Source organism: Crassostrea angulata, chromosome 1 (assembly GCF_025612915.1).
Source record: "Crassostrea angulata isolate pt1a10 chromosome 1, ASM2561291v2, whole genome shotgun sequence".
NCBI lineage: Eukaryota > Metazoa > Mollusca > Bivalvia > Ostreida > Ostreidae > Magallana > Magallana angulata.
Window position 1 is genome coordinate 491,123 of NC_069111.1, and position 14,694 is coordinate 505,816.

At 36.2% G+C, this 14,694-nt stretch overlaps 1 protein-coding gene across 1 annotated transcript; it reads left to right on the top strand.

Annotated features, from left to right (window-relative positions):
* The first annotated feature begins 1,924 nt into the window (after positions 1-1,924).
* Positions 1,925-6,220, top strand: LOC128175973 (uncharacterized). Its single transcript, XM_052841917.1, has 3 exons — positions 1,925-3,302; positions 3,343-5,841; positions 6,141-6,220. The coding sequence occupies exons 1-2, from the start codon at positions 1,925-1,927 to the stop codon at positions 5,511-5,513; spliced, it is 3,549 nt and encodes a 1,182-aa protein (XP_052697877.1). The 3' UTR covers positions 5,514-5,841; positions 6,141-6,220.
* The last annotated feature ends 8,474 nt before the right edge of the window (positions 6,221-14,694 follow it).

The following is a 14,694-nucleotide window of genomic DNA, read 5'->3' on the forward strand; positions in this document are numbered from 1 at the left end:
AATGATGTCTATATATTATTTGGATATAGTCTTTCCTTGTGCAGTTTTGAGTATTGTTCCCATATATTTCATATTAGACTGTCAGAATGTTTAGAATTACAAATATGTCAAAGTTAATGTAGGATTTGTCAATTTTCCTAGTCCAAGTATTTTCCATTTTTTTTATGTATGGAACGCCATTCTTGTCATCAATAGTACATGTGTGAATTTATAAGACAACTGTTTAAATGTGATTTTTGTTATTTTGTAGCTTTTGATCTGCTTTATTCAATAAATCATGAAACTAATAAACTGGTTGAAAACTTTCTGTAACGGAGACAGAAGAGTAAAAAGATTGTAACGACTTGGACAAGGAGATTCACATTTTGGCGTCTACGACGAAACGGCGTTCATCGATAATTTGACCCGATGTCTTATACAAGTTTAACGCTGTACAAGGGTTGGAACTAAAGACCCTCAGTAACGAATAAGGACTCTGACCGAAAAGGGAGCAGAGGGATTCTCAAAGCGTAGCGAGGATTATACTACTCACCTAAACGCTCAATGGGCAGTTGTTGAGAACCTAATTTCAACATACAGCTCTACCATCACAAACTTAGAATATTTAGACAAATTTGAAGGTGACCTTTCAAACGCTTATGCAGGTTTTTGTTCAACATCTGCTGATTTTGCAGCATTCCTTACAAGGACAAGAACGGAAGATAGCATTGTGCCGTCTCGTAGCCGGAAATTTTTTATCCGATACGGCTTGGTTTTTTCTTTTATTGTTTACTTTCTATTTCCTAATTTGTATATTGCACGGGTTTTTTGGATCACTCGTCGTCCTACCTCAGGTCTGCACAGTCATGCACTGTTTTTCTAGTCTGCCAACAATGTAAGTATCTGAAAGTCATTATCTTTGAGTCTTTTTGTTGTTAGGTTATATTTTTTACTCTCGGCTATGTATTTGATAAATTACAGTAGTTTTTTCATACATATTTCTATGGTTTAGGTTAGGGGAGTTTGTTACATTTTCATATATACATTTAGACTAGGTATATGTGAACTTCTCAGTCATGTAATGTTAATATACTGATAAAATTTAAGTTTCATTATACGTATTTACACATTTTCATGACATTATCTATTTTTTGGCTCTGTACATCACATTTATTGTTTTTTCTTTTCTTGTAGTTTTTCACCATGTTTTTGAATAAATATAATCATCAAACGACATGCGTTAGCTAGCTGTATTCAGGAGACAGCATAGTGAAAAAATTGCAGAATACAGAAATCAACCATGGCTCAGAAGGGAGAAACTTCTACTCCAGAAAATACATCAAGAAGAGTAAGAACACTCACACCTAAAGCACAAGAAGTTTATCTGGATAAAGTGAACAGATATGAATTCATAATTTCACATTGCATTGATGAAATAAAGAATATTTTAATGGATATAGCATCCTGCAGTAAAGAAATAAAGGTCTTAACATCATCAAAAACCGACCTTGAAAATAGCCATAAACGCTATCAAGACATTTATCAAGAATTTAGTGAATTCCTGTCTAATACATACACTAAAGAAAGTATTGAAAAGTTGGCTTTTGTTGAGAGAGACTTTCAAAACATAGATAAGAAAGTTCAAAACGCCTTAGTGAAATTACAAGATGACATTGATTTTGTGCAATTGGAAACTTATTCGAGTACATCCCACAATACTTCCAAATCTACATCACTTAGCCGACGCTCAGTGCGTTCCCTACAAAAAGCAAAAGAAGCAGAAACTCGTCTGAAAATTGCTGAGCAATCTGCTCACCTTAAAAAACAGAAATCAAAAATCGCCGTAGAAGAGAAAATTCACTTAGCACAAAGTCAACAACAACGGGAAGATCTGGATACAGAATTAGATCTACTTCAAAAACAAGCAGAACTCGAACTGGCAAATATGCAGCTGGAATTCGAACTTGGACGGGATCTTCCAGAAGCCCATCACGTCATTGATCAGCGATTAGGACCATCACGATTTCCCTTTGCCCAACAATCTCCCTTAGGATGGACTATAATTGGAGACATTTGTTTGGCTGGAAAACACATTCCACCATTACAGGTCAACAGAACCTACGTAGACAGAAGTGGTCGACCTACAATGTTGGAACCATGTACACAGATGTTAAACATTAAAAACACTGTTATCACCTCGAATAAGACCGTAATTGAGAAAACAGACGTCTTCACGAAAACATCAGATGACAACAAAGTTGGTCTCTCGATTGAAGACCACACTTTTCTGAATATTATGGACAACAAGTTTCATCTTGATCCTACTGAGGGTAAATGGACTGCGCCATTGCCCTTCCGGCAAAATCGTGAACAACTTCCAGACAACTACTCACAAGCGTTATTCCGGGCCAAATGTCTTGATGCTTCTCTAAGAAAAAACAACACAAAAAAAGAACATTTCATTGCGTTCATGCAGAAAATATTCGATTGTGATCATGCAGAACTAGCTCCGATAATACCACCTGACAAAGAACATTGGTATCTTCCCCTGTTTGGAGTCTACCATCCTCGTAAACCAGATCAAATTCGCGGAGTTTTCGACTCCTCAGCTGAATTCAAGGGTGTGTCATTAAATGGACAATTGTTACAGGGACCTGACTTCATAAACAACCTCTTAGGAATTCTCATTCGATTTAGGAAGGAAAATGTAGCTGTAGTTGCCGACATCCAAAGCATGTTTCATTCATTCCTGGTTGATGAAGACCATCGGGATTATTTACGTTTTATGTGGCACAGAGATAATGACATTGAGAGACCACTTATTACTTATCGAATGAAAGTTCATGTATTTGGCAATCGTTCTTCCCCATCTGTTGCAATGTATGGATTACGTCGTATTGGTGATTTGGCTGCTGAAAGTCATGGACAGGAAGTGAAAGACTTTATCGTGAATGACTTCTACGTTGATGACGGATTGAAATCTTGTGCAACTACATGTACTCGTGAAGCGATTAACATTCTACAGAAGACTAAAGATGCCATGAAAGAGTATGGTGGATTGCGACTTCATAAATTCGCTTCAAATGAAAAAGAAGTAATGGAAGCTTTTGACTCGAATGATTTGTCAAAGAATAATGTGGACCTTAACTTTGAGAAGGATGTCTTAACTCAAAGCAGTCTTGGCCTTCTATGGGATTTACAAACAGATACCATACGATTCAAAATTTCTAGTGAAGACAAACCATCTACAAGGAGAGGTGTACTTTCAGTTGTGAATCGTCTCTATGATCCACTTGGATTCATTGCTCCTGTCATCATACAAGGCAAGATTATTCTGCGTAAAGTTGTGTCAAACACCTCCAGCTGGGATGAAGCCTTTGCTCAAAGAATGGGAAAAATGGAAAAATAACTTACCTGATTTGGAAAACTTACGTATTCCTCGTGTGATTGTTCCCAAATTGTGTGAAGCGTTTAGAAGGGAGTTGCTAGTTTACTGTGATGCGTCTGAACTAGCCATAGCTGCTGTTTGTTATTTAAAGGCAAAGTATTCAGATGGTTCTTCATCTCAAGGATTTGTTCTAGGAAAAGCAAAAGTGGTACCTGTTAGTGGACATACAATTCCTAGACTGGAACTATGTGCCGCAGTGCTTGCTACCGATATAGCACAAATAGCCAAGGAACAGTTAAAAGTGAAAATAGATGACATCAAGTTCTTCAGTGATAGTCGTATTGTATTAGGATATATTAACAACACGAAAAAACGTTTCCTTGTGTATGTGGCTAACCGCATTGCTCATATCCACAGTCTCAGCAGTCCGACCCAATGGTACTATATTCGCAGTGAAATGAATCCAGCAGATGTAAGCACAAGAGGAATTCTTCCAAATGAAATGGAAAAGTGTGCATGGCTTTCAAACATAGAAAACCTGGAGATTGTGCCCTCTATTGAACAATTTCCTTTAGTGAGCCCCGAAGAGGATAAAGAAATCCGCTGTAATAAAACTGACATTGAAACAAAAACAGCTGTGGGTCTGGACAATGAACTCCTTACAAAATTCTCAAAGTGGAACAAACTGGTTGCTGTAGTTGCTAAAGTTTATGGTTTCATTCAGAATTGTCGTAACCCAAAGAGCAAATTGAGTGATGTTCAACTTCTTCACAACGCTGAAACAGTTATAATTAGAGACATTCAGAAGAAATTCTATTTAGAGGAAATTGAAAATATTAGAGACTCTAAGCCTGTGTCGAGAAATAGTTCCATTCAGAAACTTGACCCCTACATCGACAGTGAAAGGATTTTGCGTGTTGGTGGTCGCTTGAAGAAATACAATGATGATCCTTTATTCAAGAATCCAATCATTTTGCCTGCAAAACATCATGTTACCACTCTTATTGTCAGAAAACTTCATGAAGATGTCAGACACCAAGGACGTCATATAACAGAGGGTCATATTCGTTCTTCTGGATTTTGGATTGTCGGAGGTAAAAGACTCATTTCATCTGTTCTTCATAAGTGCGTCACTTGCAGAAAACTTCGGAAAAAACCTGAACATCAGAAAATGTCCGACTTGCCCGAGGATCGTCTCATACCTGGACAACCACCATTCTCTTCTGTTGGAGTTGATATATTTGGACCATGGAACATCATTACACGACGTACCAGAGGTGGTGTAGCAAATAGTAAAAGATGGGCCGCTCTATTCACTTGCCTCACTACCAGGGCCGTGCATATTGAAGTTGTGGAAGAAATGACATCCTCCTCATTTATTAATGCGCTTCGTCGGTTTATCGCCATACGTGGACCTGTTCAAGTCCTTCGTTCAGACAGGGGAACAAATTTTATTGGTGCTGCGAAGGAGCTGAAAGTCAATGTCATCAATGTGGAAGAAGAACACCTTCATACCTTTCTCAACGAACAGAGAACGACCTGGATCTTCAATCCTCCCCACTCCTCTCACATGGGAGGAGTGTGGGAACGCATGATAGGGACAACAAGACGCATATTGGATGCGATCCTTTTTGATTATGGATCTAGGAGTTTAACTCATGAGGTTCTCACTACATTTTTAGCAGAAGCCTCTTCCATTATCAACTCAAGACCTCTAGTGCCAGTGTCTACAGATCCTGAAAATCCCCTTGTGTTATCCCCTTCAACTCTTCTTACTCAGAAAACAGGCAATAAGGATTTGATATTCGCTGATCATGAAAACAAAAACGAGCTATTACAGACGCAGTGGAGGAGAGTTCAACATCTTGCATCAATTTTCTGGAAACGGTGGAAGACTGAATATTTGAACACTCTACAGATGCGCCGTAAATGGAATTCACATCAAAGAAACCTATCGCCTGGTGATGTAGTTTTAATCTGCGACAAAGAACTTTCCCGCAATTCTTGGCCAATGGGTATAGTTACTAAGGCTTTACCAAGTGATGACGAACTTGTGCGTAAAGTGACGGTTCGTGTAATCGTGAATGGTGAACCTAAAAACTATGTGCGACCAATTACTGAACTTATCGTAATTCTTGAACAGTGATCGTTTAGTGAATCTTACTTATAATTGACTGAAAATGGACTGTGTTTCAATTTGAAAATGGACTGTGTTTCAGTTTATATTACATGTAACTTAACAATTTGTCATATGTTAGGGTACTTAAAAGTTTATTATAGAGTGATATTTTCTATATCAGGCGAGGAGTGTGCCGTCTCGTAGCCGGAAATTTTTTATCCGATACGGCTTGGTTTTTTCTTTTATTGTTTACTTTCTATTTCCTAATTTGTATATTGCACGGGTTTTTTGGATCACTCGTCGTCCTACCTCAGGTCTGCACAGTCATGCACTGTTTTTCTAGTCTGCCAACAATGTAAGTATCTGAAAGTCATTATCTTTGAGTCTTTTTGTTGTTAGGTTATATTTTTTACTCTCGGCTATGTATTTGATAAATTACAGTAGTTTTTTCATACATATTTCTATGGTTTAGGTTAGGGGAGTTTGTTACATTTTCATATATACATTTAGACTAGGTATATGTGAACTTCTCAGTCATGTAATGTTAATATACTGATAAAATTTAAGTTTCATTATACGTATTTACACATTTTCATGACATTATCTATTTTTTGGCTCTGTACATCACATTTATTGTTTTTTCTTTTCTTGTAGTTTTTCACCATGTTTTTGAATAAATATAATCATCAAACGACATGCGTTAGCTAGCTGTATTCAGGAGACAGCATAAGCATTCAAGAGATTAAAAAACATTCAGCATTTATGTAAAACTGCAAAGAACTTGTGAATTCAGTGATCAATGGAATATCTGTCTCCCCCTCACCCTTCTTTTGCTTTGTGGAGTTCATGCAAGACATCAGCAAAATGAAAAATTATCCGGGGCTCATGTACAACAGTGAAACTGCATATTCAAGCACAACAAAGGAGAAAGCTGGTCCAAGATCCAATCTGGGGAAGCAATGGATAGCAACAAAGAAAAATGAAGTAAGACAGAATTCAAAAAACATGATGTCCACTTACGTGTGTCCTCTCCACAAGGCCAATCATAGTCTGAATGATTGTCGTGGCTTCAAAGACAAATCATATTAGGAGCGGAAACGATTTCTCCGAGAGAACAAACTTTGCTTTAAATGTTGCAATTCTGATCAACACAACTCTCGGGAATGCACAGAGCTTATTCACTGCAATCAGTGCGGAAGCAGTTCGCATCCGTCAGCACTTCATATTGGAACACCTGTGAGCCGTCATGGTGGGGAGAAGACTGGCACAAATTCCGCAACATCCGCATGTATCCAGATATTTAAAGATGGATTCTCAGGGAAGTCATGTGCTAAAGTGATTTTGGTAAACCTACACCAAACCAGAAATCCAAGCAAGTCGCTGAAAGCATACGCAATCATAGACGACCAAAGCAATAGATCCTTGGTGAAGTCTGAAGTCTTTGATCGTCTCAATATGGATAGTGTAATGACAGACTACCAGTTAACTTCCTGTGCAGGAGTCACTGACATACTTGGCAGACAAGCTCAAGACCTTATCGTTTCATCGCTGGATGGATCAACATCTATTAATATACCCAATGTCATAGAATGTTACCAGATCCCCGATATCCGAAATGAGATACCTACACCAGATGTAGCGAGATCATACACTCATCTTTAAGACATCGCGGACAACATACCTGAAGTTGACGAAAACATTCCGATTCTCCTCTTGATTGGTCGTGATACACCAGAAGCACATCACGTAGAATAGCAGCGCACAGGTGCGAGGAACTCACCATTCGGACAGAAAATTACCTTATGTTGGGAGATCGACGGCGAATCCTGTCTGAACAAGGTACATAGTCCTAACTCTGTCGTGGTAAACAAAACTTACCTTTCACCAATGGGAGGTCATCAATATTCCAACCATGTCTAAACGACATACACATAGAAGTTCAGAATAAAGATATCAGTTTCTTGTCTCAGGATCTGGATACGTCTATATTCATGAGACAGAAGGATGACGACACAATCGGTCTCTCAGTTGATGACAAAGATTTCATCAGGACCATGGATGAAGACGTTCATCTCACCGCGGAAGGAAATCGGGAAGCTCCTTTGCCACTTAGAGAAAATCGACAACGACTTCCAAACAACAGATCGTATGCACTGAAGCGAGCGCACAATCTGGATAATAGTCTTCGAAAGGATCAAACGAAACAAGGCCATTTAGAGAAAATCGACGACTTCCAAACAACAGATCGTATGCACTGAAGCGAGCGCACAATCTGTATAATAGTCTTCGAAAGGATCAAACGAAACGAGAACATTTTATGACATTCATGAAAAATATATTTGACTGCAACCATGCGGATACTGCACCACCACTCATGAAAGAAGAAGAATGTTGGTACTTACCAATATTTGGGGTGTACCATCCTAAAAAGTCATCCCAAATAATAGCTGTGTACGACTCATCTGCCAAATATCAGAGTATTTCTCTGAGTGACGTTCTTCTTTCTGGTCCGGACCTGAAGAACAACCTGTTAGGTATACTGTTGCGCTTTCGAAAAGAACCAATAGCTGTTACAGCTGATATAGAATCTATGTTTTACTGTTTCCTAGTTGATAAGAAGGACAGGAATTTCCTTCGCTTCTTCTGGTACAAAGAGAACGACATTAACAATGAGTTGATAGTGTACTGCATGCTAGTAAATGTTTTTGGGAACTCACCTTCATCGGCTGTAGCTGTATGCTGTCTTCGCAAGGCCGCTTGTGCCAAGGAAGACCACTATAGATATGATGACGTAGATTTCGTCAGACGAAACTTCTACGTGGATGACGGATTAATTTCTCTATCGACTCCTGACGAAGCGATCAGTTTGCTCAAAAGAACTCAAGCTGCTCTTAGAGAGGGTGGTAATCTACGTTTGCATAAAGTTGCATCTAACGACAAACATGTGATGGATGCCTTTCCGTTTGAAGATAGAGCAAATGACTTCAAAGATATCGATCTGAGCGTTGACAAATTTCCTATGCAGAGAAGTGTAGGGTTGAACTGGGAGCTTGAGTCTGACTCATTCACATATCGTTTGTCAAAGGAAGAAAAACCTATCAGTAAGCGGGGACTATTGTCGACTATTAATGGCATCTTTGATCCCATTTGATTAGTTCCAGCAGTAGTGGTCTCCGGGAAAATCTTGATGAGAGAGACTTTGAGAGGTTCTTGCAACTGGGATGATCCCCTTCCTGTTCATCTCTTGGACATGTGGTCGAACTGGAAGAACTCTCTGAGATTCCTTGAAGTGTACATATACCAAGGACATACACACCCTCTTCCCTATCAAAGACCCTCTGCAAAGAGCTCCATATTTTCTCAGATGCTTCGGAGGCTGCCATTGCCTCATTAGCATACTTTCGCACAGTCGACGACACGAACAACATCCACGTGGGATTCATTTTAGGAAAATGTAAACTTGCGCCAACAAATGGCCATTCTGTACCGCGCTTGGAGCTCTGTGCAGCAGTACTGTCCGTCCAGTTATATGATCCTGTTTGAGGATTTCTGTCCGACCGAAAGGTAACTTGGATTTTCAACCCTCCACATTCTTCCCACATGGGTGGAGTGTGGGAGCGGATTATTGGCATTGCGAGGAATATACTCGACTCTATGAACTTACATTCAAGACATCTCACTCATGAGGTATTGACTATTCTACTGGCTGAAGTATGTGCCATCGTGAATTCTAGGCCATTGCACCTGTATGTTCTGACCCTGAATCTCCAGTGATCCTCAGCCCAAACATGTTACTTATACAAAAGTCGGGATAAATTTCAACAAACTTTGATTTGTACAAAGCACAATGGCGGCGCTTTCAACACTTGGCAAATATTTTCTGGGACCGTTGGAAGAAGGAATACTTACAAACGCTCCAATCGAGGACAGAATGGCAGTCTGTGGTTTCAGATCTATGTGTAAGTCAAGGAATCAAGAGATGGGAAACCAATTGTATACACGAGGCCCATATCAGACATTATTCTCTTAATGCATGACGAGTGACATTTTCATGTTGTACTGCAATCCACTGCGTTGCCAAATGTGTTCATTGTAATCGTTTGTTTGAATATGATATTATAATATATTTCAAGAAGAAATATGTCACTATACGGTTTAATGTTTTATCATTGTTTAAATGTATAAGATAAAAGTGATATTTATAATATCAGATGGGGAGTGTAGTGTAGTGGAATTCATTTATTACATTAATTGCGCTCCATACAAGCAAGCTAGAATTATCTCCCCCTTTTTTATGCACCACGTGGCAGCAAACTGAACAAGAAAGTTCCATTCCTTGTTCTCTGTTCGTTTTGAAGCCTGTGGACCACTACAATGTATGTTGTTGGTTATCTATATCTGCTACTCAGTTGTTTAAGCTTATAAATACCTTACATAATAGTTTTTGTCTTTGTAAAATATACTTATCAAGAAATTAACGGTTAGCAATGATGTCAAAATATTATTTAGATATAGTCTTTCCTTGTGCAGTTTTGAGTATTGTTCCCATATATTTTACCATATTAGACCGTCCGAATGTTTAGAATTACAAATATGTCAAAGTTAATTTAGGATTTGTCAGTTTTCCTAGTCCAAGTACTTTCCATTTTTTTTATGTATGGAACACCATTCTTGTCATCAACAGTACATGTGTGAATTTATAAGACAATTGTTTAAATGTGATTTTTGTTATTTTGTAGCTTTTGATCTGCTTTATTCAATAAATCTTGAAACAATTAAACTTGTTGAAAACTTTCTGTAACGGAGACAGAAGAATCAGATAGCCTTTTTTGATAAAAGAAAACTGTGATGTACACAAGACAAATGTACAAGATAAACCATCTTTTATTTTCATTAATCATTTTCGTTCGTCCATTTTCGGTCTTTAGACAAAAAACCTAGTTTCAACAGGATCTCAGATTTGGCAGAGAGTATCGATATTTCATTGTATCATATAAAACAGATCTGACGTAAAACTGAATTTTAGGTTTACTATATATTGTTTCGTAAATAAACGGAGTAAATTTATAGACTGTGAATACGCCAATGTTTTTACTTTCTGAAAGGACTGTATATCTATTAAAGGTTTCAATGTATACAAAAAAAATTTGGTCCAAATTTCTTTCGCTGAATAGCAATCAGCAAAAGTGTAGTCTTTTATCTCAGAGGTATGGAAAAATTTGTTTGTTGAATAATCTAGAATTCTTTCTTGTCAATAATGATAAAACCACAGTATTTTTAAATCCTGTGTCCACATAAAATTAAACCATGGATCTCAATTGTTGCATGTCATTTGTTAATGAACACCAAAAAGGTTGAAAAAAAAATAAAACTTTGAGTCAAGATCGTGTAAAAGAACGTTTAACACATCCGCAGCACAGTTAAGGATGTCAATTAACTCCGTTCAGACAAAAAGTACGGGAAATGTGCATTATGACATCACAGTATATTACAAACCTCGAAAGTACTTATTAATCTATTTATTTGTAAAATTAACTTATACTAATCTTTTAATTAAAAACAACAAATGCTATTACTTACAATTTTGATGTCCGTTATATCGTACACACTGAAAAATAAGCGAGATGTCGTTCTCGCTGTACTACAAAATATGACGTCATATGCTTCAAAATGACGCATTAAGTTAAATCATTGAAGGCTATCGTGCAGTTTTATAGAGAAGAAAAATAAATGTCATACATTAACGGAAAAGTATAAATGAATATTTTGTTTAAAATTATTATTAGTAGAATGCTACCTATATAGTCTTATTTTCATTTTGTTAAAAGTATGCATCGTATAAAGAAGCCACATCGGTTTTGTATAAAATATCGTATATCTAAAATATGAGTACCTAAATAAATCACTTCATTGCAAGGGCATACACTTACCTGATCCCGACAAACTTTTACATGTGAATTTGAAATATGCTATGTAACTTCAAAACTTCTACGATCCTTGTAAAATCTTACAAATTAATTATTTTTAATGAAATTAACCCTGTGACCTTCAAAATTATTCAACATATGCATTATAAATTACGGTTTCTACTAACAAATATTCTTATCTTAAAAGTTCGCACCGTTTTTCAAAATCTACGATATAACATCAAGTTATTTCATAATTCAGTTGTGAATTTTGACATGATTATGCCCTTGCAATATTGAATTTTTTAAATGACCTCAAAACCACAAATAAATCTACTTGTACCATGCGACTGCCATATCACGTGACCACTATGAACATAAAATATTGTACTGTTATATATATATTTTAGAAATAAATTGCATTTGAGTGACTGTGATTGATTTTAAAAAGGACATGCCAGTTTAACTAAAGTATACGTGTTTTCATCACAAAAAATTGCCCATATTTTCATTGACCGCCTTAACTGTACTGCGTCAGTGAATACTTTTTATATAAATTTCAAATGAGAAGTTAGATTAAGGGTATCTTACTCAGTATTTGATTGATTTAAATTTCATCTCTTATGAATGAATTGACACAGGAGTCAAAACAACGACCAAAACCATCACTTTCTAGTAACAGAGGTATTTCCAAAATAGTGGATTTGAAAAAAAGGGATAATGACATTAAAACAACGCGATATCAATCAATATTCAACGAAGAAAATGATTAATTGTCTGCGGCTGTTCTTTTAACGCTTGCATTAAACTATTTTTCGCATCATATAGTAAAACATCTGTATAATGAAGTAACAAACGTTATCGATTATGCAAACCTTTGCTAAGCAATCTACTGTCACAAATACGATTTTTAATTAATGATTCTGAAAACAAACAGCTTTATTTTTCATATAAAAGTTGAATGAATTCTCAGAAATCTTGGGTTGTGAATCAAATAAAGAGGACATTAAATAATGATAAATCACTGATCATTAAATCAGGTCATTAGTGATCACCCTTGCTATTGTGTATGAATATATTGTAGAAATACACAACTGTCACTGTAAGTCTTTTTAATCTCCTTGATGCATCCCAAACGTAGAAACCACTATGTCCAATAGTTGTTTCACAAGCAGTTTATTAAAAAGCATGATCGTATAGTTTTGCCGAAGTTGCAACATTAATAAGAAGCAGCAAATATTAAAGACCTCTAATTCAAAATCTAAATCAAAATCTCTAATATCACACCAAATAAAAATCCCGTTTAACATCATTTTACAGGGGATTATGTAACATGTTATTTAAGAATGACAGTTCCGACGAGGTCAGCACATCTACAATGATCATGAGTTAACATTTAGTGTTCAATTTATATTTTACTTATCTTTGTTGATAACATCCACCGAAAAATGACAATCATATACACGGAGGGGGGGGGGGTGTAAAATTTCTTCATATAGTCCTTTTTTGCAAAACTGTTTATTGCTTACGCAGGTTAAAAATGCTGCACCTACAATGTTGGTTCTCTTGGATATCTCTAATAAGATATAAGAATATTCACAAATAAGGCTAATTCGTTATGAAAAACTGGTCGACTGTTATGTAAAGTTTTAATCGACTTTGGCAAAGCATATTGCAATCAGAAATCCTACGCAAGCTACCACGGCACAATGACGTAACATCAATTAATTAAAAAACGTGTCTGTTAACCTTGTTGGATGTAAAAGGCAGTCTACTCTTGAATTGATTACATCAAAGGTGGATTTTTTTTTATTTGAAAACTTTCAAGAAAAGTTTGATAATCATACAAACGTTTTAATCAGCACATGGAAAACGTTGTATTAAAAGAACCCATTAAATAAACATGCAATAAAAATTTCGAATTAGAAAAAAAAACACCACAAAAGCTTTTTACACTTAAGTTTTTTGTCTGTCGCCACTACCCTATGAATGTAAAACATATGTTTATGGAAATCGATGAAAACGGATGTGTATCATTTTACGATTTCACATAATATCATGATGAAAACAAACATCCAAATTTGCAAAGATATCGTGCAAAACTTTTCGACTTTTTACTTTTTTTTTAAATATTAGATAATGAACTAAATACACGTTGCCATTAAACTAAAGAGTCAAAAGTCATCAATTATTTGAATGTCTGCATACACGAAACATATGAATTAAAATACATCCTGATGACAAAGTATATTAATAATTTATCTAATGAAAAAAGATAATAACAAAGAGTCAACCATCTCCAAAATCCATTAAACGAAATACAAATTCAAAGCAATGCAACACAGACCTCTAAAAAGATAGAGGTAGGATCAGGTGCTTTGGAGGAGTGAGCCGTGTGCTCTTTGTCGTAATCAGGGAAAAAAAACGGAAAAGTCCGTAGACAATTAGGTGATTTATTATGTTCTAACAATTTGTATGAAAAACGTCAGTCAGCATGCGACCCATTGGAAGATTGTATTTGCTGACAAGGTCGTTGTATCGACCATAGGACCTACAAAAAGATGACTTCGAACGAGACCGTTGATAGTCCTGTTTTATCAACTTGTTTTTCAGTAGCTTACCTCGCCTTAGAAACTGTTCATGCGAAGAGCATGCCCATGCGTATCGAATTAACTGAGAGACAAAATCACCATTGATGATGAAGGTATATTGCTACTTAAGTAAGAAAATTGACTATAGAAAAATTGAAGTCATCGCGTTTATCATAAAGTTTTGTTGTTAAATTACCATCATTGTCATTTCCAGTAAAGTATTCAAATTTGAAACAGATGACGCAGACTCAGTGGTATCTTTTGTTTCAAGTTCCCTTGGTTATATCGAGTCGACGGTAGTATGGGAATAACAATTGACTGCCGTCATGAGAAAAGGGCCCTTATCTTTTGATGTCACAATACTCAGAAAACGGCATCGTAAACACAGTATTTTTTTTATTTTATGTTTCTATTTTTTTCTGCGTCTGTTTTGTGTTTTTTGAATAACTAGAGTCTGGGCTTGTTTTCATACCGCGATTAATATTTTTTTAGTCAAATATTACTTGTTGATTTAAAAAATAAATATTATATAAATGAAACATACACATCAACGTCAATATTTCCACATTTTGAACGCGTAATTTTGCACACAAGTTAATGTTGAGTTATAATAAAATTGCTGCTTTTGTATCCGGTATGAAACTTAAACACCACATTTTCCATTCTATTGTGTGAGGAAATATGCTCTAATTGGGAAATCCCCCCTTTTTT

What these genes read in the sequence shown, in the direction of transcription:
- LOC128175973 (XM_052841917.1), top strand. Translation starts at nt 1,925, where the DNA reads ATGCAGCTGGAATTCGAACTTGGACGGGATCTTCCAGAAGCCCATCAC. An exon ending in TGCTCCTGTCATCATACAAG is followed by an intron (nt 3,303 to 3,342) that starts GCAAGATTATTC and finishes AAACACCTCCAG; the next exon opens with CTGGGATGAAGCCTTTGCTC.